The sequence below is a fragment of the Apteryx mantelli genome, chromosome 1 (genome assembly GCF_036417845.1).
Source record: "Apteryx mantelli isolate bAptMan1 chromosome 1, bAptMan1.hap1, whole genome shotgun sequence".
NCBI lineage: Eukaryota > Metazoa > Chordata > Aves > Apterygiformes > Apterygidae > Apteryx > Apteryx mantelli.
Window position 1 is genome coordinate 123,856,478 of NC_089978.1, and position 24,823 is coordinate 123,881,300.

General features: G+C 35.8%; 1 protein-coding gene across 2 annotated transcripts; it reads left to right on the forward strand.

Annotated features, from left to right (window-relative positions):
• Window positions 1-361: 361 nt before the first annotated feature.
• HJURP (Holliday junction recognition protein) lies at window positions 362-23,859 on the forward strand. 2 transcript variants are annotated; one of them, XM_067300698.1, is made up of 13 exons: window positions 362-556; window positions 1,882-1,948; window positions 3,329-3,393; window positions 4,873-4,900; window positions 9,518-9,573; window positions 11,199-11,238; window positions 14,743-14,804; window positions 15,783-15,878; window positions 16,967-17,027; window positions 18,109-19,682; window positions 20,175-20,238; window positions 20,926-21,016; window positions 23,214-23,859. In XM_067300698.1, the coding sequence occupies exons 1-13, from the start codon at window positions 479-481 to the stop codon at window positions 23,251-23,253; spliced, it is 2,322 nt and encodes a 773-aa protein (XP_067156799.1). In that variant the 5' UTR covers window positions 362-478; the 3' UTR covers window positions 23,254-23,859. The 2 variants fall into 2 exon arrangements, with proteins under 2 accessions (XP_067156799.1, XP_067156810.1); XM_067300709.1 differs by having other exon boundaries at window positions 20,929-21,016.
• The last annotated feature ends 964 nt before the right edge of the window (window positions 23,860-24,823 follow it).

The following is a 24,823-nucleotide window of genomic DNA, read 5'->3' on the forward strand; positions in this document are numbered from 1 at the left end:
TGCCCCCCGTGACCAATAGCCGCTCACACTGATCCCGCGTCCAATAGGAGCTCGCAGTCGGCCACTGTTGCTAGGTAGAAGAGCGACTTTGCGTAGAGTCCAACCACCAATCCGTTCTGAGACCAGGAGCCAATGGGAGAATTCAGAGGCAGAGTTGACCGTAAAACGGAAGGGGTGGGCCCTCGGGAGGGGTAGTAGCCCATCAGAAGAAGAGAGGCTCGTTCTGCGCACCCCGATGGGCTGTGGGACCCGAAGTGACGTGTGCGAGCTCCAATCAGAGCTCGGGAAGCGGGGCGGGGGGGCGTTGCGGAGGGGAGGCGGCGCGCAGTTTGAATTCGCGTGAGGGGTCGGAGGGGTGCGCGCGGGCTGTGGGGCGAAAGGTGGCACGCCCGCCGTCTCTGGGCGCTGCGGCGGAGGGCACCTCTGGGCAGGGCCGCGGGCCGGGCCGCGGGCCGGTCCGCGCGCCGGTCCGCGCGCCATGGCCTTCGACCTGGACGAGCAGCTGCGGCTGAGCAATGCCCGCTTCGCGGCCGCCATCAACCGCATCTTGGAGCGGGTGAGGGGCGCGCCCGCGCGCCGCCCCGTCCGTTGGGCGGGGGCCGTTGAAGGGGGCTCCTGTCGCCGGCCCGAGGCAGGCGGGCGGGGATCGAATCGCAGCAAGGCCGCGTTCCCCCGCTGCGTCCCCCCCCGGCGGCCTGTGCTGGGGCCTGCGTGGCTAGTGCGGGGGGCGGCGGGGAAGGGCTCCCACCTGCGCGGCCGTTTTCCGGGGGGTCTCTCAGCCCTTCCCCGCGGCCCCCGCGCACCCCTCCTGCCCCGCCTGGAGAGCTCAGTCCGCCTGTGGTTTCTCTTGCAAAAATGGCGTATGACTTGGCCTAGCCCTGCTGTCCTCCCGTGGCCCTCTGAACACCCCTGGGAGGCTGTTTCCCAGTGCTTTTTTTGAGGGTGCTTCTAAGTCCGAGTGTGTCTGCAATGACAGACTTTCTTTTCTTTGTGTGTGCTAATTTGCAGTAACTGACATTGGATTATGTTCATCAGTTAATTACCTGCAGTGTCACAAGGTCCTGTTGTCCTGGCTACAAAAAGCGGCCCTCGCCCAGTGTCTCACATAGCTTTGCAGGCCTTGCTGGATCCTGTGCCTTGGCATGTCTGAGCTAGTTCAAAGCCAGCTCCTTGAATACTCCCACAAAACCTAGATGTGGGACTGCCAGTTTGAGCAAGTGATGTAAATTAACACCCAAACTGCCTTTGTTGCTCACTTAACCCAAGTTAGGTGCTTTTAGATGAAGCATTTCCAGTGAAACTATAAGGAAAAGTGGGAGACTCCCTCCAGGAATCCTTACCTTGGAGCCTTTTTGTGTTAACAGCACAGAAACTGTATGCCTCAGAGCAGAGACCAACACATTTGTTCAGGGAGCGCAGCACTGCTGTTTTGGATGATGATTTGTGCTAACGTTCAGGTGCTGGCATAATGCCACATCTGGTTCGCAAACACATTTCTCCTCTAGTATTAGATTGGGTATTTTTGTATATTGTGAACTGTGGACATGTGCTTGGGGGATAATTCCAGTTCCTTCAGAGAAAGTTTAGAAGAAAACCTGTGATAGAATAAGTTACCCACTCTGAAAGCTTTCTCTGAAACTCCATTTTATCAGCGGCTGGTTTATGCCTTGAATTTGAATGATTTAGGTACATCCTTAAAATATATAGGATTTCTCTAGGAATTAATATTTCCAAATTGCTGAATTTAAAACTTATGCCAGTAAAACAACATACTGATAACTTTGTTTCAGACAAAACAAAAATTTATAAAAATAATATTTAAAACACATTAAACACTGTTTTGACCATCTATTCTTATCTTTAATTGTCCTTTTCATTTAGTATAATCATCCCTTTGAAGATGATTTACTTATTTCCATGGAAACTCTCACTTATGATACACCTGATGGTAAGAACTTCTTAAAGTTTCAATATTTACATGCTGGGTATTTAGACTTACTGAAGCATACAACTGTTGATGGTTATATGATGTCTCATTTCAACCAATACTGAATTTTGTCTACTCAGGTATGTAATTTCATATGTAAACTTTGACATGTGCATATAAATATTTGGAAAATTTGTTTATGGGCACCATTTTAGTCTGTGTGCTGTGTTTTAGATAATGAAAAAGAGTTAGTAGCAAAGCTCAGGAGAAAAATGATTAATATTTGGATGACTTGCAGGGTAAAAAATCAAAATGAAGGAGAAGACTGAAGGGAAAGGAGGAATGGAGGTATTATGAAGTTGATATGCATGATTGGATTCTGTAGTTTGAGCTTTTAATATTTTGAAGGCTGCTGTAAAGTGATAAATTTCTAGTATGTCAAATGTCAGGGTGGAATGGGTAAATAGTCCCTTCTTTAATATTACACTGAGCATTCATGTGGCTAGCATAAATCTATACCATGTTGTGCCATGTCATGGTTTTCCAGTGTCTCATTGTAACTGTCGATCTGTTTTAGAATGATTAATGCATACAGAGAGCTTACTGCAAAACAACTGTTGTTCTAAAATAGATTGCGCTAAGTTTTAATGGGAGTTGTGACTTAGTAGCTGGGTGATATTCCTGGGAGATGAAATGTTCTGGAAGTTTTTCTTCTCACTGAAGTGAGGATTATGAAATATAAATTACCTCCCCAGTTGTTAAAAAAGAACTTATTGGACATACACACAAAGTAGTACAACACTGTCAAGTACTATGTAAATGTTACATATTGCTTACTTTCTAAAGGCATTTTTAGACTGGTAAGTTTGCATTTTATAGCATTTTGTTTGTTATGTGGTGTGTGTGTGTGTTTACACAGAGAGAAATAAAATGTATACGGTATTGTAATACTCAGTTTTGGATTTGTAAAGGTTTGGTTATGTGTTCAGTTTAGTAACCTTTGCTCACATTTCCTATGAATATAAATCTCATTCCTTAACAGAGACCCATGAAGCCTTAACTATGCCACGTGTTAAATAAATCTTATTTATTTATTAAGTAAAATAACTTTCCCCTCCCCAGGGCTGTAATGCTCTTTGGGTTTTAGCTCAATGTTGTTAGGTGGACTCAGTATTTGATTTTTCTGACTTCTCAATTTTAACTTAAATTTATAATATTCTTTTGTTTTCCTGTAAATTTTTGTTTTAACGATTGTTTTGGCGATTGTTTGGATCTAATAACATTTTGTTGTTAGGTAATATGTTCTTCCTAAATATTGCATTTGTTAGAAAGCTACTCAATATAGACTAACAGTGTTATATATAAAGCTATATTTGTATTAACCTTTCTTGTTATTTCTAGGACCAAAACAATGGGGGGAAGTGTCAACCAAAAGCCTTAAAAAATGGAGGAAGAAAATACTTAAGGTATCTAATAATACAGTCCTACTATGCAGTTAAAATGTAAAAACATTTCTTTATCATTTTTGTATATTTTATATACTCTTTTTATATATATATATAAACATACAGGAATATATTCTAATCTTTCTGTGCCACTTAATATTTGCAGGAGGTGTTAATCAATGAAGTCAATAACTTTTAAAATAAAGTTTTATGGTAGGTTGCTTTTGATTGTCAGATGAGATAGACTGAAATAGCAGACCATTTACCTTTGTCTACACCACCGATAAATCTGGAAAAAAAAAAAAATATATATATATATATATATATATAAAAAAAAAAAGGAACATGTCCTTTTGCATCAGAATATTGCCATTGAAGTTAACATGTATTTGAAGTAGAATGTTTTGGTTCTGGTAATCAGTTTTTCAGTTCCAAGGGCCTTACTGGTCTAATCTGTAAAACAGTGCTAGATACTAAAATATCTTTGCAGTCTCAGCGCTCGGTGTCTGTATCAGGATAAAGTCATTACTGTTTTGGGCCTGCTCTCTGTATGTTTTCATTCTGAGTATTGTTGTTAAACAAGCAATCGCTTCTTTTTGAAGTGAATCGTATACTGCAAAACTGCCAAAGACTACATTGCTTCTAATAAATACATGCTATGCAATAATGTATCATGTTCACTTTGCTGTTTCCATATGTAAATCTTTTGACACACACAACATTAGTCAACATGAAGTTATTCTGTACACATCAAATATTATTTATTTTGGTTTTAAAATATAACACGCACATGTTGCTTGCCTTGAAATCTAGAAATATAATGTAAAATTATTAAAGCTGAAATAGCGACACGCATTTTCTTTTCCTAAACTCCTCCATATGAACTAACCAGTGAATTTGATCAAGAACTCTGTGTTTCCCAAATAACCATAAAAAGGCAGCCTGCTGCCCCTTCCACAGTATCTGTCTAAAAAGCTAAGTTACGCGGTGTTCCTTGACAGCTAACACAGAAGCTGCTCTGAACCCCACAGAGTGGGAGGATGGGGAGTGAAATTCAGTCTTGGAGAGCAGGATGGGATTTAGTGGGGGGAGAAAAGGAGTTGTATCTCCCTCTCCCTTCAGCCCCTGGTAATACCTTGGGTAGCAGGTACTAAGGGTCCCAACAGGAAATGGCTGCACAGCTTTTTAATCTGAATCCATTAAGGACTATAAAATGAATTCTCTGTGTTAGCCTGTCATTTGTGCCAAGGTAGCTATAACTTACGTGCTTTTAGTGATTTTAACAGCAGCAATATGGCAAGATGTAAATCAGAGTGAATCATCAGGTAAACTTTACCATGTATTTGTTGCTTTGCTGGTCAGGCCATGGGAAAGGTGAACAAGATTGAATGGTTATTTAGGAAGTGCCTGATTGTAAAATATGCCAAAGTAAATAGAGGCATCATTCAAAATTACTATTCTAAGATTCTTCTGACTTTTTTTTTCTGTTTTAAATTGCAGCATGCTATCAGAAGTCGGAAGAGTGCAGGTAAAGTGTTTTTAAAAAAAAAAAAAAATAGGTGCTGTAAAAGATCTTATCCAAAAGAATCTTGACTTAATAGATTATGTCCTGTTTTTAAGTCAGACTCTTCCAGATACTCACAATTAATGCTTATGTTCTTAAAGATTCTGAAATGTCATTAAGAGTGCTTAAAATGAATAAATACATTATAACTGATGTTGCTATCAGCATAAGTTGATTAAAATAATCTACTCTTATCAGTTACACAGACAGCTTTTTGTTATTATGCTTGCAACATTTGTCAGATGTTAAGTGAATCTAAAAATTCCAACCCTGATTTATATTGCTGTACATGTGGAAGAATTTGGAATTTGCTAGCTTTTAAAAAATACCTGGAGAAGAGTACATATTTGAAAATGTGTATTAAAAGAATTTCATGAGGTTGAAAAGCTAGCTATCTAAAACTTAGTGATTATTCTGTGTCCTGAATGAATCAGGCTACCTACAGAAAAAGTAGTATATAGTTACTTCATTAAAGATAGAGTATCATTATGTAAGTCAAATTAAGACTGCACTCCCGAGTTTAATTCTGATACTTGTTAATCTTCAGATGTCAAACTTCCTCCTTTTGCATTGTCTTGAGAAGCTGTATGTTCAGATAAAATACATGTTTTTACCAGGCTAAATGACATCTTGCATGGGAAAATTTTGATGTATGGTACAGTAAGAGTGTGTTGGATTTTGTTCTCTTTACATTTTGAGGATTTTTTTTTAATGTGCTATTTATATTATGACATTCACCTGAGAAACTTTTATGCTGAAGGTTTGAGACCAAAACAAAACCAGGTATCTTCCCCTTCCTCCACAATTGTACCAAAAAAATCTGTCTGTACAGGATTCAAGTGTGTATACGTTAGACCAGCCTACAAAAATAAAATATTGAACTGGGAAATAAGGGTTTGGTACAAAAAAATTCAGATGGTCAGACACCTGACTGCTAAGTTTCAGAAAATGTGTGTTCACAGGTTTGAGCAGCAATAAAATGACTGGGTAGGACCTGCAGTGAAACTTAGAAAGAAACAGTGTCTAGCAATCTTTTTTTTTTTAAAGTTAGCATATTTGAAGTCTTAAGCAAGTCATTTTTTTGCTATTGTTAATCTTTGGGTTTTGACCTAAGGTCTGAACGGCTTAGAAGCACCTGTTGAAGGAATTTGCTTCACAGGATTTCTTTAAAGCTATAAAGCTTGGTCTAACTATTTCTTTCATCTATTGTTCTGCATTATAGATAAGGAGACTAGGAGAAAACTTCATAACTTACATCTTTTTTTTGCTACTTCTCATTCAATTTAAGCAAAGTCTTTCATATTTAGTTATGTTTTAAGCTATTCTAGGAAAGAAATATTTAACTTCAATATTGAAGGTGGAGGAATAGCACCAGTGTTAACTGCTATAAAGAAAAAAACACTTACAGATTTTTATTTATCCATGCATGTTTATATGTACTGTAAAAGATAGAATCTCCTGGGTCACGGTCAGCAGTGATTTTTTTTGGTTGGTGGTGTATGTTGCACTCAAAAAAAAAAAAAGAAAAGAAAAAGAAAAAAAGGAGACATACCTACTTCTGCCTACGAATTATTAAAATTAATATGAAAATTTGACCTAATCTTGTTCTATACTCTTAGATTGTCTTGATGTATGTGTTACCAATTAGGCTACACAAACTTATGTGCTATTCATCGTTAACATGTAAAGTAACTTTACGAGACTCAGATGTAATGTATGTAATGAGCCCCTTCACTTTGAATATAACTGGAGTTTATTATTTGATTCACAATTCTGAATTTTTACTATTCGTTTGAATGGTATTTGCAAGTTTTCTTTGTTTTGGGTATATTGTCTGATACCCCTATTAAGTTTTGTTGGGTTAAATGACAGTTCTTTGAGTAGTTTTTATATGGAAGTTCTGAGCATTGGAGGACCAAGTATGTTAAATTTCAGACTCCAAAAAGAGCAATATTTATCATACATTTTCCACTTAATTTTTCCTTTCCTTGAGCAGAAAGATTTTTAAAGCAAAACATCCTCTGTGATGTTTCATAGGTCTTGCTCTGTAGGGATGGAGATAGGAATTTTAATTGGACATCACTATTTTTGTGATTTCCTGTGTTCTCAGCTTAGAAAAGTTGGGAAAATGCTTTATTCAGCTTCTAAGAATATGTTAGTATTTTTTAAGTGAAGCACTGATGTAGTATATATTTGCAAAATAACCAAGATAAATTCCTATCCTGAGAAGTTCCCAAGCTGAAACCTGATCCTGCTGATTATATAATATTCATGATTAACTTTATGTGTGGGAGTTGTATCATAGCCCAGTGTCCTACTCTTCCACTTATGTAGGCATATGCATCTTCTATTATCTGCTGGGGGGAGGGTGATGTTTGTGACATTCTTGTAAGCTAGTTAGGAAAATAAATCTAAATGAAACTACTTAAGATGGATTTGCAAATGGTTGGAACACTGTGCTTAGAATAGTTATCATTATATATTATATTATATTATTATATATATTATATTAGTCTGTGCTCAAACTGAGGGGGAAACATGAGATTTTTTTTCCAGGACCTGTCCTGAGCACATTATTAGTTCATACTTTCATTAAGTAAATGACAGAGAACAGAATATCCTTGATTAACTTGCAGATGATGCCAAGTAGGGAGGACCACTGTGAAAGATATCCTGCAGACAAATTGGAGGATGGAAGGGGGGGGGAGAACAGAACTTTTTGTAGTTTTGTGAAGACAAGTTCAAAGTAATAGACTTGTGTAGGAATAATCTGCTGCAGGAGGCTGGTAAAGGCTGGTTAAGCAAGATTGTTGTGAAAATAGCACACTCTGTACTAGAAGATATGCAGGGTGCATAGTATGCAAAGCATGCAAAGCAATTTTTCTGCACTGCTCAGCAGTGGTAATGCCTCTGGTGAAGTACTTTGTGCTTTGAATGGTATCTTGGCTAACTGGAATGAGTCAGAAAAAGAAAAAATGACCAGAGGCACAGGTGATAGCACCTAAAAGGGGAAAAAAAGAAAGAAATGGAGCCCTTAAGTTAGATATTAGAAAAACTTTCCAAACGTAAGCACAAGAAAGCCCTGAAATAATTTATTAAAGAGTCTACAGAGTTGTTCTTAAAAATAGATTAGGCTTCTCCTAGGGATAAGTTAGGTATAGTCGTTCCTGCGTTAGAACAGAAGAAAGAATAGACAACATGTTTAGGTCACTTTCCATATGCTCTCTCAAAGTCTTAGAAAACTGGAAATCTTTAGATATATGCTTGGCGCTATTAAATCATTGGAAGTATTTACAGGAGGAAGTAGTATTTACATGCCTGAGTTAGATGTGATCAAAGTTTTCTCACCATTTAACAAAAAAGAAAAAATCGTGTCTGATATTTGACATCAATTTATCTGGAGACAAAATTACAGAAAAGCAGGAACAACAAATTCTGCCTTTAAGAAGAAACTTGTTTACTGGCAGTCCTGACTAGATTAAGCATATCTGGTAAAGCACATATGTTTTTTTCATTTTTTTTAAGTCTATAACTATCACAAGCGCTCAATCATAAGAAGTGCCACTACAGTGTTAACACCAGCAGAGTCCGTTTGAAGATTTAAATCCTTCTCTTAGGGAAAGCTCAAATTTCTGTAACTTAAGGAGTATTAACAATAGATTTAGGCAGTAGTTTTCATGTGCACATCATAACCATATGCATTGTATGCAGACTTGGGGTGTTATACTAGCATTTTCTAGATCCTCTTAAGTCTAACAAAGAGACGGTTTTTAGCACTAACTTTTTCAGCTATGTTATAACAGTTTTCAATCTGAGTAATTTCAGTAGCAACGCTATCTAGTTTGGAGTCTAATTGCAAAATACAGGCTTATATAGAGGTCTTTTTGAAGCTAGCTGCTTCTAATTTTTTTAGAAGCTTTAGTGCTTCTAGTGTTGCAATAGCTAATGGAGAACAAGGTACAGATTGAAATGTAAAAAAGAGACTTCTGCTTATTAATTTTTAGGTAAATATGGAACTTAGGCTGCTTTTGCACACTATTTCTTCTGCTTCTAATGAAATAAATGGAAAAAAAATCAAGATTTTGGGTGAGGCTATCTGTGAAAGAAGGCAGACACAGCAATTATGGAAGGTGAAAGTATACTATAAGCCCTCTTGCCAAAACTCAAAAGAAAGATGCAATAGATAGATTTGGGATTTTTCTCTCTCTTGTGCTTCTCACCATATGCCTAGAAAGCACTTGCAGTTGTCTTCCTTTTCCATAAATGATAGCGGCTGATAAAGGGACATGATTTTTCTGTTTAGTGTTGTTTCATGGGTTAAGAAGAAAACATAACATGACAGAAGTACATCTTAGCAGAATTAGTCTGTTTTTTTTGACTCAAACGTTGTTCTGCCACTCATTGTCTATTCTTCGTTCACTTCTATGTATGTGCTCTCTATTTTTTAATGTTTATTAAATATTTCCTGAATAAATAAGAATATATATACACAAATGAAGAATTCATGAGTTCAAGTAAAACATTGATCTGCAGCCTATCAAATTCTAAAAGAAGTATTTCTTTCTTCCCATGCATGCTAAGAAATATCAAAGCAACAGACCAGTGGTTTTGAAGATGAACGTTCAAAAGTGCATCAGGTAGGGGACACCATCCTGCACCCACTTTTTAAGTCTCTTTAGAGAAAATACACTTATGTAGTCATAGCCTAACAGCTAAGAAATTAATTAAAACCAGGTGGTCCTGTACCATAGCTATAAAATTAGATTTTACAGACCTATTAATTGCAGAATAAAATTACTTTATTCTTTTAAAGTACTTTTAATAAAATTAAAGGCTTAATGTTTTTCACCCATAAACACTGAACCAAAATACGTAATCTTTTAAATAAATCACTGCAATTGTTCAAACTTCAGGTATCTTATTAAACAATTGTTTTTATGTTTTTCCTCAGAATGTAATACTTTAAGTGCCTACCCCATTGATATTCTGGGTCTCCAAGCTGTTTTTTCTTCATTAGAAGCAGAGAAAAAAATCTGGCTCTAGTATTTTGAAGGAACTCATAGTTGGGCAGAAATGGGCTATTTCACAGTTAATTTCTTTTCCTTTTGACAGAGTGTCTCAAAGAATATTAAAAGACCAATATTTGTTTAAATCTGCAGTTATGTTTGATATTTTCTGCTTTTTGAGCAGGTTCCGTTTTTTAAAATGTACTGTAATGTTCTTTCCTCTTATTAAATGTTGGCAGTTGCATTTTTATTTCATTTTTGAAGAGTAATTCATACTGCTTATGTAAAAGGGTATGTGAAAGTAAGCTTTGTGCGTGTTTCATGTAATTACATGTCCTTCCATTTAATAGCCATGGGTTTCAGCTGAATTCTGGTCTCTATTTACATTTATTTAAAGTGAGAGGGAGCAGTTGGACATAGGTTTTTAAGCCATCAAATGTCTTTTTAGTTAGGCAATATAGGTCTAATTTTTCCTGTAAACTGTGTTGACATCTAGAACAGTTGCTTTTGACACTTGATCTTTTTAAGGAGAAAATACTCCACATTTGAAGAGTGATGGGCAATCTCATTGGTCAGGCACTCCTAATTACTTGTTCTGTGTTGGTGATAGAATTGTCTGATTTTATTGGTGCAATTTTAACCCAAAATACACTTTTACAATTGATCTAAGCAGAACAATAGCTTTTTAGATCTGTTGGGTTTTTTTTTTCTTTTTTAAAAGAAATCCTCAAGAATATGATACTAGATGTAGATTGGAAACCTTTACAAAAGGCTCCTCGTCCATAATAATGAGCTTTTTATGTAGCTGTCAGAATTCTAGAAAACGGACAAAAACAAATATTATATATAGTATTGTTTAAAGGTGGCTACGAAGAAATTTTCCTGATACATTGAAACAAAGAAAATCGCTAGTACATACTGATAAAGATCTGGTGATTAAAACTCATCTGTCAGCTGTTTTCACAATTATACTTTTTTGTTGTGTAATAGCTGCCTTCTCTTTTTGGCTTATTTGTCTGAATATAGAAGGACTGGGTGAAAAACTCGGTTTTCCTCACATCCGAGTAATCAGATGTGAATCAAAACAACATGTGTACAGGTTTATTGGCAAAGATGATGTCATTTAGGCACAGTTTGTGTAGTACAACTGATTTTCTTCCAAAACTTGATGAACTAATGAGAGCAGAAAAACTCTACGGACAAGTTAATATAGCATATGCTACAAAGTCTTAAAATGCCTTTCCTGTGCTTTTAAGGTATCTTATGAGAAGTCTTCTGTTGATGCATCTGATATAGGTAGGTTTTTTGATTTACTTTTCAGTTTCTTTGGAAAAGATTGGAAATAACTGTTTTTCATAATTCTCTAATAATTTTAATCTGTGTTCTATGCCTTTCAGAAGGTAGAGAATAAGGATAGTAAGAGACTGAGTTATTGGTAATACTATTGATGCAATATCCACATTTCTCTTCAAATCTCAGTCCTGAATCCCTGGTATGTTGGCTGAAGAGTCAGCATAGAATATGTTCAATTGCCTTTTCTTAATAAATTGAAAGGAAAGATGAGATCAAAATTTTGGCATAAGTGGAAATAAACATTTTATTAATAATTAAAAATATGAAAATTAATTTCTAGTTGATCTGGTAAAAAAGGGTATTGAACTGAGCTTCAACATTGTCTTTTCAATATGTGAGAAGATCAACCATCTTTTATTCAATATTTGTACAGCTTCTATATCAGGCTCATATCATGTCTGCAAAGTTTTGGTAGTTTTGACCTTATGTTCTCAAATAATTATTTGACTGCAATAATTACGGATAACAATAAGTGACTGTTTTAAAACTTTTCTCAAGTAGTAAGTTTTAGACAAGCTTTTATATATTCAGGATAAAGATCTTAATATTTTGCATAAATTAAAATATGACTAGATGGTACCAAGCATTTAACTCTAATTATTAAAGAGCAGTTGCAGCATTATGGGTAGCTGGATGCTTCATATTTCTTTGTTGAGAGTAAATAGCAATCTGTAGATGCTGAATTTAGTCCTTTTATCATTTGAGAGGATAAGTTCAAATATCTGTATCTGAATGATAAAACAGACTTTCTGCAAACTTAGGAAATGTGACTGTGCATTTTCTCAGACTGCATGATGAAATATAGGAAATAAATTTCAGAAGCATCTGTAGCTTAGGTTCTGTAAGCTTCTTTTTATTTTTTGTTTTTTTTTTCCCACTCATGGGATAAATGAGTGGTACAGTTCAGACTCTCGTATCTTCATAGCAGAGTACAATAATATGATTACTCACTCCTCCTCCTTTTCTTGTGAATGTTCTAAGGAAAGGCTAGAGAGAATTATAGCAACCTCAGTGAATCTCAACTCTCTCCAAATAAAGTAAGACCTAAACATCAACTTCTTTAGAAGTGTGAGATTTAGATTAGTCACTTGAAAATGGAATTTCAGTCTACAGCTCTTCTTAACGTATAAGCAGTTAGCCATAGGGTTTGTTAACTGTTAGAAGAAAAGCTATCTTTAGCTGCTTTAGCTAAAACTTCATCTTTAGCAGTTTTATTCACTCTTCAGTATTCATACTGGATGTTTCACACTTCTCAGTGAAGGCAGTATTCCTTTCAGGTATTATAAAGTATTTTTGTTGTGGAAAGTATGTAAAGACCATCAGTTGCAGGTACAAATAAAGTGAAGCCGCTCCAACCAATAGCTGTAGGTATTGGTCTGCACTTAATAATGAAAGTTATTAGATCCACCTTTGATTTCACAGGAAGTAGCATGGCAAAGTATAGTAATATCTGGAAAATTCCTTGGATCCATTAGAATAGGAACACATAGAAATGAATTTCTTTGGAGAGAAGGGTGGAAGTTCATATCTGAATTATATATTATCCAAGTGTGTTGTAGTTTAGAAGATCATACTGAAGTCGAAAGTTAACATTGATAGCTCCCTTACTAACATGCTCATCACTTAAGTATGACCTCTCTTTTAAGTAATGATAATGTATTGCATGCAGCTACAGTGAAATAACTTCCTGTATTACAGGATAGATTTTCCAGAGAGAAAAATGTGAATCTTCATTTTTTCCTCTCGTTTCTGCAGTTGAGGAACGAAGGTTTTGCCTAACTTTCCTTTTAGCCCTTAAAAACACTCTAAGCTCCCCTGGTGAAGATATTTAAGTTTTTTTCCATTCTCTGCTGTGCCATGGTCCTCTGCTAATAAAGTTCCTGTGATCTGAAGTCTGATTGATCATCCAGTGAATAATAAATCATGCTAAAATTATACTTCTGCAAAGTTTTACACTTAGAGTATTCAGCTTTCAAACAGACCAATTCTTTCTACAAAATAGGGTGTTTTCTGACATTTTGTTATTGGCATGATGGAGTCAAGCATTCCTGTCTGTGCACTAGAGTTAACTTTACAGCTTAGACCCCCCCTTGTTTATATAGTGGTCTAGTCTGGTTATCTCACTGACTGTTTAGGGAGTATTCTCCCACTTTTGTGCCTGTTAATTCTGGAGGAAGAAATGGCAGAAAAAGAGGAATTACGACAGGAACTTGAGGCCAAAACTTCTCCAGATGAAAACATTACAATTCTTATTGCTTCCTCTACTATTGATGCTTAGTAACTTTGAGTTCCTGTACATAAAATGACTACAACTTTATCTTCTATCAGCCATGTGGAAAGAAACTGAGAATCTGATAGGTTTGGGTTTCAATCCCAATAAAATAACTTTACTGGTGTTAGGTAGACTGTGGAAGCCAAGGAGAACATTATGATCTGCTCCCTCTGATTGCTCAGCGGTTTCACCAGAGGATGCCAAACTGTGTTGTCTCCCACAACAATGGTATTTTTTTCGTATGTATCCTTACCCGAACTGTGGCAGCAGTAGCCCACAGAGCTTTAGGTGATGATTGCCCTGATAAGGGAAAAAGAATGGGAGAGCGGATTAGCTTGGAAAACAACTTTGTTCTGTTGTTATTGATATAAGAATAGCATAAACAGACAGTAATGTAGGTACCATTACTATTTTCAGGCCAAGTTCTCCCCCCCCCCCCTTCTTTTCCCTTTCAGGGCAACTCTCCTTCTGTCCTCTTTCTTTTCCCTGCAGTAAATTGGATAAATATATACCAGCCAAGGAAATTTAGAAATCAGGGCTTACATTGCAGTCAAAAGTTGTGTGATCTTGAAGGACTGAGGCTTTAGGTAATGATGAATTGGAATTTCTAGCTACTTCTAGCACAAAAAAAGTTATGTCTCATTAGCAAAACTACACATAGAATACCTAGAAATGGAGTTGGAAGTTTTGGACTTGGTTTTGAGCATTCTCAAGTCTCTTTCTTACTTCTCACCTTGCCAGTTCTAAGGCAGTCTTGACAATAACAAACTAACAAAAGGAAGTGGTAGAAGAAGGTGACAATGTCCCTTTCCTTAGTATCTTTTTTGGAATATTTAGGAATGTAGGGGGAAAGAAGTGGGAGGAATACATGAAGGAATACTTTTACAAAGCAATGCTTTGAAGAGAGAAAGAGAGAACTGGTTACAGATAAGTTATCTTCACTCTTCTTTGTTCCTCTCAAAAGTTATTAATGAGCCTATAAACCGTGGTCTTCAGTTGGACTTGAAATGGGAATGTAATTCAGAAAAAGCTTTAGTGTGGAGAACGGTTTTGTAAAATGAAAACAGTTTAACCAGTAAGTTGTACAGTGTTTATTTAAAAACTTTTCTAAAACTGTCTTCATTTTGTTTTAGAGTTCAACCAAGTTTTATTTAGTGTTTATCTTAAAATTGTAGGTGAAGAAAGTGATGCCGATATAGTTTCAGTTAGAAGAAAATTTGAAGACATTCACTTCCAGGTAAAAGTTTCAGTTCCTGTTTGCTAATGTGATGGAATAATTTTGTGTTCAATTGAATAGTTCAACTATTTGAGTAGCTTATACATGCCTGAAGGGATAATGTACCATCAGCAGAAGACTCTGAGGTCTGCGGCTTAATGCACCTTTGTAGTCAGTATAGAACATGGGAGGTTCAAAAAGTAATGTCATGAAGAGCAATATGAAATAATTTTTGTGTTGGTATTATTAGTACACCAGAGAAAACTATAAAATATTTTGTACAGAACAGGTGACCCTGAAAGTCTGTTGTAGGTATGGAAAAAGAATACTGTAACTAGGTGAATCATTAAGTGAAGAGAAAACACTTCTAAAAAATATGATTGTTCACTGCAGAGTCTAAAGTAAAGAGGAAACACAATTTAAAAAATAAATTTGAAGTAGTGGCTACCACAGCAAAAACAGACTAGACTCTTCCGCTGTTGTTTCACAAAACTAGAGTATGGGTATTAGGACTACCCTGCTTCAGAAAGGCAGAGTTTCATTGTTGGAAGACGTTTATGATTTATTATCAAGTGCTTTTACTTTTTAAGTAGAGCTGCATTATAAAGAACAATTTCCTTTGTACATGAATTCCTGAGGTGTTAATAATATTGTGTAAATATTTTTAGCCATAATTACTAGTGCTCTGTAACCTATCACTAGGACTTTTGAGGGGTTTTTTGCTCAGTGGGTGTTGTGAGGCAGAGAGAGGTTTCCTCTGGATCAATAAACTAGCTAGTTATCTCTTGTTATAGGTTTTCACATACAGTTTTTTCTCAGTTTTTTTTTTTTTTTTTTTTAACATAGAATGTATACGCTAGAAAAGTTTATGCTGGTTGGATATCTTTGTCTGACTAAGACTGATTTGAAACAATGTGATAAATCTGAATGTGTAAAACGCGTTTGTCAGTGTCACTAATTTCTATATATTTTAATAAATCTTTTTTAATTTTTTCTAAGAATCTGCATGACGATGTGGAAATGCAAGAGAAAGTAAAAGTTCAGGTGGATGTGATAGTACAAGAAGATGCTAGAAGAATTCCAAAGTGGATTGCGGTAATGTATTTCTCCTGTTCCATTAGAAGTTATTAACTAATTAATAGTTCAAAGATGCTGTATTTTTAGCTTCTTATCTTTTTTATATATACTTTTTATTGATGGAGAAAGTTAACTTCTTGAGGATGCAGCATTTTAAAAATACGTTGAATTGATTTTAAAAATGGATTGGAGATGGCTTATCCAAACTTGTTTGCGTGGTGGAAAGCAGTAATACCATGCTAAAATTAGCTTTCAAGAATTATTTTGGCCTTTGGCCTTTCTTAATCTGCTAGATTTGTTGACACTGCTGAATCAGTTTATCTGCTGATGTTACTCAGTGTTATTAGTTATCCTGTATGTGTTTCTAACCTCTTGTTCTTCCTCAGTCCTCTCACTTCCATGGAATTGCAGTCCCCATTAGGAATAATGGAATGACTCTTTACCTATGGGCAGCACAATGATTGCTGATAAAGATTTTCTGCTGCTGCCCTCACTGCTCCTCTCCTACTTGCCCTCTACATAAATATATATCATAGTGTCTTGGATCTATCACAGCAGTGATTGCGAGAAACTTTGTTCTTTTTACTCTGATGTGTGAGTTGGTCTTCACATCAGTAAGTCTGCTAAAAAGCCTAATATTGAGGCTTATAGCAGAAAAAAAGAAATTTTGTATTTCATTGAACTTTTTTTTTCCCAAGCAATGTTATGCAGGGTATGGCTTCTGTTTCCTACCAGATTTGCAGGAGAAGTGTAGATTGTCCAAGTATATATAGCAGTATTCATGTATAAGTTCTTATATTTAGGAAAGAAATTGAAATAATATACATAATGTAGAAGTTGTAAAGGTGATAAATGGCTTTGCAAAACAACCTATTTAAAAGTGGTAACTTTTAAGAATTCTTACTAAAGTCTTCAACGAGACTTCTTCCTCCTTGTCCTAAATTTTACTCAGTCCTTCTGAACCATATCCCTATACAAGATCTAGCACCATAGGGAGAAGATGGGGACAGTCACTGTTCTCAGTGAGGCTGTGATGTTACTTCTGATATGCAAAAAATTCAGGTTATTAGATTTGTGGTGTTTTTCTTTTTTTCTTTATTTTTCAGATAACACCTCAAGAATCATCAAAAGGTCTTCACTTAGCTTCACCAGTGCAAGAACTGTTTGGTACAACTAAATCTTTTGGGTGTGGGATCAAATATATTAGTTATTTAACATGTTTTATTTATTGAAATTTATTAAAAATAAATATTTAATTTATTGAACATATTGAACACACATTGAACACACTAACCAACAGAAAAATACAAGAGTTTGAATTCTTAAAGAGACATTGGATAGATGTGATTTTGCTTATGGCAAAATGTATTCGAAAAATAGAAAATATACTTATTTTATATATGTATATATATTTTTATATGTGTGTGTGTATATATGTACATATATATATATATATATGTAAAAACAGCTACTCTTAAACAGTCTCAAGAAAAAGGCATACCTGCAGAACACGGGAGCATTAAGCTCAGTTAAATTAAAACATAATTTTGTGGTTTTACTCTATTTTAAATTAAAGGAGTATAATGAGTGGCTTTTTGTCTGCTGGGTAGTTCTCTGGCAGTCAAAGTGGTACTTAAGTAGTAAACTTTCTTCCTTCAAAAGATCTCCAGACTTGATCCTGCAAAACTTAGGTGAAATTCTGGTGTAAATATTTCATGCATTAAGACCTCCAAAGAGCATTATCTTCAGCATGCTTTAGCACAAGGAAAGCTGCATTGGTGTTAGCCAAGTGCAAAACTTTCACATCCTATGGAAATACGGTAACAAAACCTATAGGATGAGGCTGTGCCTCTTGGTCAGAAATTAGAGCAAATGAAGCAATCTGTTCCTGCAATGAACCTTATTTCTAAATATTAACCTATTTTAAAATAGTTTATTTTTCCAATGCATTTAATTTCTGTCTTGTATTATCTATGTTAGTTCAAGGTTGTTTAGAAAAACTTTTTTCTTTTTCCTAGTCTATTGTATGTTAATCATCCATTTAGCTTGGCAAAAATGTAGTGAAATTTGCTATTATATTAAGAATATCTGTACCACATGCAATTGATTCAAAGTCATGTAATACATTACTGGATATGTTGTAATAGTTATTTGTCTGTTTTTGTGGTTGGTTGTTTTTTGTTTGGTTTGTTTTTTTTGTTTGTTTGAGGTTTTTTTGTTTGTTTGTTTTTTGTTTGTTTTTGAATAGGCCACCAAGCCACTCTTTGCAGAAAAAAATCGGGATTTGGAAATGAATATTCTTCATCCAGATCTCTCCAGTTACATTTGCCTGGTGTTTCTACTTCACCAGATACAATAACTGTACCCAGGCATCAACCTCTTCTGGAAGTGAATGAAACTTTCTATGATAGTATCTTGGAAGTATACCAGTCTGCAGATGAGGAATGCTCCTGGAGCAATGTAACACTTGGAGACTTGTATCCAGGGATGGTAGAGACACTAACAAGGCTCATGAGAAAGCGTTTTCAGAGAAAAGTGTTTGAATATGTAATTGAACACTATAGACACAAAAGATGGCGTTCTGGAAAACCAAAACTCAGTGTCACTGTAGAGAAAATAAAAGGGTTCAGACCATTTAAATTGAAGCAAGCCTTGCCTGGCATATGCAGCAGTAGTAGCGAAGACATCCGGAATCTACGTTTTGGAAATAATGCAAATAAGAACTGTGATAGCAAGTGTTCCTTTAATTTAAATGGCCTGGTACATTATTCTCACAGTGATGCAAATGAAATGGAAACGGACTGCTCTGACTCAAATTTAGAACATGATTCAGCATCTGGTAAAGGCCAAATTGCCTCTGACCAGACTGTTCTTCCTAATGTTATGGCTAGAATGGGAGAGACATTTCTAGTTGAAGATCCATTACAGACTACTGCCTCACTGAAGAATTCAAAATGCAATGAAAGTGAAAAATTGACTTACAAATGTTCTTCAGATTACCCGTCTATAAAATCTACTGTCAATTCAGGGTCAGCAGCGCTTCATCTGGTAAAAGAGAGCAAAACTCACAAAATTGACTTTCCTTTTGATGATGCTTCAGGATCGTGCTCACCAGTTTGCAATTTCAGTAACAATGGTAACACTTTTGCACCAGTTATAAACAATTCTCTTCGAAGAACATCGAATACATTACTCAGAAATCCTGAAACAAAAATTCCTGAGAGGGGGATTTCTCTGCAGCGCAGCTACTCATTTTCCTCTTTGCCTGTGAATCTGAGTCCTTCAAAGACTCAGAAATACGAAGATGCATTTGAAGAACTCTATCGCAAACTGTGTTCCAAAGAAATTCAAAAGCCTTTGACGTTGACAAAACTGCCTTCAAGCTCACGGAAGCTTGAGGAGAAAGGAGAATTAATGAAGAATAATTTAAGTGATTCTGTGAGATCCAATGTACAGTATGACAGAGCATTTGAGAAGGTTTATCGGAAATTGTGTGGTGATAGTGTTCCAAAACTCCCTGGGCTTCAGAGAGCTTCAAACTTAATGAAATGTGAAGTAATACAGATGTCTGAAACTGTAAATGCTCTCGTTAACTCACCTGTTCGAACTTTATCTGCAATTCCTAGAGTTAAAAGACTAGCAAATGTTCAAAATGATCTGCTTTCTTCACCTGTAAAGCGACTGAAAAATATACCTGAACATTATTTTCCTACAACAGTATATCAGCAGATTTCTCCCGGGAAAACAGTTGGCATGGTTTTTTCAAGCACATGCAGTGGCAATAACCCCAGCTTTTATGACAGTCACAACTGTCAGAGTCAGGTATTGGAGGACCTTGTAAGAAAATTGTGTATTCTTTTGCTGATATTTGGAGAAAGGCTTTTAAAAAAAAAAAAAAAGAGTTGGAGTTGGAAGGTCTTTAAACTAGTCAGAACATTCTGGTCCTTTTTTGTTGGTAGTGTTTGTTTTGCAAAACAGTTCAAATGTAAACTGTATCAGGTCTCCTGGATCCTCAAATTCTATGTGAGGAAACTGTCACTGTGTTTAGGAATCTTGAAAGAGGTTTTAAAATGTTCAGCAAAAGCTTTCCTCTCATTTTAATAGCCTGTGTCATTACTTAAAAAACAAAACAAAAAACCCCACCAAACTTAGACAGCAGACCTGTCAATTAAGGCATTGGAATCATTAGGCTTGTTTAATTAAGTTTTAAAACAGGCCCTTAGTTCCAAGTTGCCAGTCATTTCTTCTAGCACAAGCTGTGAAGTAATACTTGAGTTTTTCTACTGACGTAATCTGTTGATGCTTTATTTTCAGGACTCTGGATTTCACACTTCTCCAGATAACACCTTTCTTGTTAGTCCTTGTACTTCTCTGCGAGGTTAGTTTCAGAGGCTTTCTGAATTAATACTTTAGCGATCACAAGCACTTATTTAAAGGGTAAATCTATAGATGTCCTCTGCAGACTCCCATTGAGATGATAGCTCTTCTGCCTCAGTAATAATTGGATGTTTAAATTTCTTTAGTATGTAAGGAATCTGCTTAGAAAATAATTTCCTGAATCACATGTTGACTGCTGTTAAGCATTTCTGTTCGTTAACTAGAAATTTTCTTACTATCTGCTGGTTTGCTGGCTATTATCTGCTAGTTTATCTGCTGGTTTGCTCTCTTTTTTTCTCTTAAGTTTATTGTTACATTTACTTTCTATATGTAAACATTCAGTAGGAAATTGTATTTTATCAACTGCATTTTTTCTGGTATCAACAGTTTCTTCCCTGACCTTGTACATAATTGTGAACTACTTGTATCTTTTTCTAATGGTAATAAATTACAAGTACTTTGAAGAAAGTTAGCTTTATACTTAAGTATATACAGTGCTCTTGAATTGTATTTGAAATTATGTTTTGTCAGAAGCTTTTGCATTAAAATATTTTTGTACAATATTTTGCTGATTAGAATATGGTGATTATTATCACAGTCTTACTAGGCTAATATTTTAACAACAAATTTTAGTGTCTCTGCTACTTCTCATGGTGCTTGTGCATTTCATCCTGTTATTTTTCATCAGCAGAGTCTGGAATTGCAGATGTCCACTCTGATAGGCCTAGCACACTGCAGAATTACACCTTTCGCAGAAGTGCACAGAAATGTCACCAAAGGTAAGTGCCTCTGGAGTTTCTATTAAATAAATTTCAAAACAAGTTCTTGCATGTTTTACATTTATATTGCGGGCATGGAGGTTGTTGCTTATAGTCCTGCATCGTGTGTACTAGTATGATGAAAATCAGCTTGCATTCTTGGGGAGATCCCAAGCTAATAAAACCTGCAAACTTGAACACTGGGAGGCAAGTGTGTCTGGACATAACTAGCCAGAGTCCAATATGGATGGCCAACAAACAGAAGTTGCTATGATTGGTCTTACTGAGTAGCCACTCTAAGACTTATTTTCTATTCATTATAGAGATGCTTTTCATTTTAGCTATGACATAACTACAGAATTGTTTTGGTTCTGGCTATATGTTTGAACTGACAAGTCCTCTTGGATTCTTAAGATCTGGAGAGTGCAGTATATTGCCATTTAAATGGCTTTCAAAAATCAACTCCTGTCCAGGTGGGCATATTTACCTGTTTCTGCTCTGTGCCAAACCAGCAGTGGCTCTCTTTGGAATGGACCCAAGATGCTCTGTTCCTCTTCTATCGCTATCAGCAGAGTATTAACATCTCGAGAGAACGTTCCTTCCAGCTTCCTGAATGATGGCGTACTGCATCTATTTTCCTTAGTATGCTACTTTTGAAGACTTCTCAAGCTTTAGATCTCTTGGATTATGAATTATGAGTTGATTTTATAGGCAGCAGGATTAAAAGGCATTCAAAGTTCACTAAACAATCTCCTTTTATTTTCTGAAACATTTCTGTGACACAGAAAACGGCCTAGTTTTGCCAAAAAATCTGATTTGGCACCCCAAGATGTGCTGCCTTCCCAAACTCAAAGTCAAGAAGATGTTTTCTCTATGCTTGAGGTGATTGTACAGCTAGTATCAATTTTTCTGACAATGTTCAGATTAAAATTTCAGAAGAAGACTGAATGCATTTTGAAAGCATCTGTATGGAGGTCTTAAGCAGAAAGAGGCTACATTACTTAAAGAAAAAAGTGTCAGTTTAAGCAAAAATGAAATAAAAACTTACAGGCATTTATATGACAAGTACAAAATGATATTAATAAAGATTGCATTAAGATTATTTTTGATATAGTGGAGTATTGGAAGGAAGCTGATGAGTACAGAAGGATGTTTTTGTGATCTTGAGTATGCTCATTTAGCACTTAGCTAAGTGAATTTTTACTCAGCTATTGAATTTACCTTTTTTCTCCCTTTTTTCTGACTCCACGCAAAACCCTCCATATGAGATTACTGTATTGTTCTGAAGAACAAAAATGGTTTACTCTTCTTAATGCTTGCAAGTAAATAAGTTTAGGGGAGAGCAGGAAATCAGTATTTCAGTAAGTGCTTTCTTGCCAAACCATCTGGAATAAAATCTATTTCTTTTGTTCCTTAATTACACAAATGCATGTTTCTTAGTTTGTAACCTAAATGGACTGTCAGTTGGCAAGCTTCCTTAGGCCTGGGGTTTGATATTCTTAGACTTCTGTGGCTGTAATAAACATCCCAGGAGTGAAGCTGCTCTTTAATGACTTTTGAGCCCTCAGAAGTTTTATGCCTAAGCCAGGTGGCAAAAGGTGGTATGCTGTATGAATAGTTGTGGGGAAAAAGAGGAATATTCTCATCTTGTCTGGAACTTGACTGTCTTCAGCTAGAAGTTGATTATGAAAGAGATATTTCAGAAATGTCCTTAGCTAATAAACTGTTCTGTAGCTTTGTGTAAATGTTGTCTTATGACTATACTGTTATACCTGATTTTCAGATGTAAACCACATTGGTTTAAATAGATCCAAAAAACATGTTGCTATTTCTTCAATAACAGTAAAGAAATAATTGTATTCCCTCTTGCTGCAACATATCTTTCATTTGTAGCTATTTGTGAATACATTCAGCGATTGCATCTCAACACTGTTAATAGATATTTGTATTAACATAATTTAGGTTAATGTAGTAACATTACTGAGATGTTAAAATGACATAAGATGAAATGTTTCCACTTCAGCTGAATGCTTGCAGGCAAGGAAGCCTGCTGCAGGTCACCATCAAGATATTCAGATATCTTGCTTTGGCAATTTGTTTCAGTTTCATTCTGTTTATTGTAAACTAACCAGTAAGTAAGCATAGTGTGTGGGTTTTTTTGTTTTGTTTTATTTTTAATTTACTGTAACTTTATGATCTAAACAATTCTTTTATATAGGGTATCCAGAAAACTAAGCTACACTGATGGGAAAGACTGAAATCCTAGCATTCCCTTGGAGGACTTCCTAAGCAAAACTCACGAAGGAGCATTCATGGACTGCTACAGAGAAAACATTGTTTTATAACTTTTAAAAATCAATTAATTATGAATCGTAACTTAAATATTTTAATTAAGAGAGCGCAATTCTTAGTAAGCAGGAACATTAATATACAATTAGTCCTGATTTATACTTCCCTATAATATAAAACAAGCTCCAGAGGCTGCTACTTCCCTTCTGAAAGGCACTTCTTACCCCTCTGGTTTCATCAGGTATTTGCAAGGAATCAGGGTTCCTTTTTATGGCTAAGTTTGTTTTCTGTATTTAAGAGTGTTTATAATAAAAGATTTTGTGATCTGTGCTATTTTTTTTAATCTGCTGGTAAGCTTTGGTATTTAGTGTAATAGTAATAAGGTATTAACAAGCTCTGTTTCTGCCTGAATTTCTACCTGTGCCTGTTTTATACATGTGACATTACTAAATGCATGAAAAAAATCTAAACGGACCTGGATGACTTGTAAAATGCCTGGTGTATCATTTTAATGTTTAATTTTTCAAGTAGCTCACCAAAGTCAATTGTTCAATAAAATTTTATACGCTAATGGATTTGATGTTTATATTCTTTTATGTTCTCACAAAGTTCTACCTGACAATACACAGAACGGTTGAGGTTGGAAGGCACTTCTGGAGATCATCTAGTCCAACCCCCTTGCTCAAGCAGAATCACCTAGAGCACTTTGCCCAGGATTGCATTCAGACAGCTTTTGAATATCTCCAAGGATGAAGACTCCACAACCTTTCAGGGCAACCTATTCCAGTGCTCAGACATCCGTATTGAGAAATTGCATAACTCCATTAGTGTTTTCTGTTCTAAAGTAACTTAAAGGTACGCTGGAATTGTTTTTTGGACATGTTTGACTCTAGGTAAGACTTCTACACAGCAACAGAATGAAGGCTTACCCAGGTGCGAAACTAGATTTATTTAAAGAACATAGCAGTAGCTCATTTCATCTATGCAAATAACTTAGAATTTTAAGAGGTAGTTTTTGACAAACCTTGAAGTGTTGAAAGATAAATAAGCTCATCTCATCGGCACCTTTTTGATGCTAGCAATAGCAAGGAGCATGTTTGGAGTTTGATCCTCCAGTGTCCACTTTTTTGTCTACAACTTATATTTAGGATGATGTACCTAAGAGTGTGCTGATGTTTCTAACAGCACTGGTTAGAAACTGATACATCTGCAGCGATTGTTGGATGTTGTCATGACTGCTAGAGTATACTGATGTCTTAGTCTTATGATAATTTAATGGTATTACTTACTATGTCATCTTTTGATCTCTGTCCCTCCTCCATTCCAAATAGTTTTTGCTTCTGCCACCATATTTCTTTTTCTCTACTATTACTTGCTTCACTGTTCTACTGAATATTTGATATTTGAATGAATGCTAAGCTTGCTTTTAATAAAAATAGCTTCACACTGCTTTAGTTTGCCCCTCTACACACTTTTTTTTATAAGGAATACTCTAAAAACAGGTTACTGAGAGAGTGTAAATCTACACTTGTCATTTCC

Bases quoted from the DNA above. Each gene is read 5' to 3' on its own strand.
- HJURP (XM_067300698.1), top strand. From the start codon at position 479: ATGGCCTTCGACCTGGACGAGCAGCTGCGGCTGAGCAATGCCCGCTTC. The intron at 4,901-9,517 runs GTAAAGTGTTTT...ATGCATGCTAAG, and splicing joins CAGAAGTCGGAAGAGTGCAG to AAATATCAAAGCAACAGACC. The intron at 21,017-23,213 runs GTAAGTGCCTCT...TCTTTTATATAG, and splicing joins GCACAGAAATGTCACCAAAG to GGTATCCAGAAAACTAAGCT.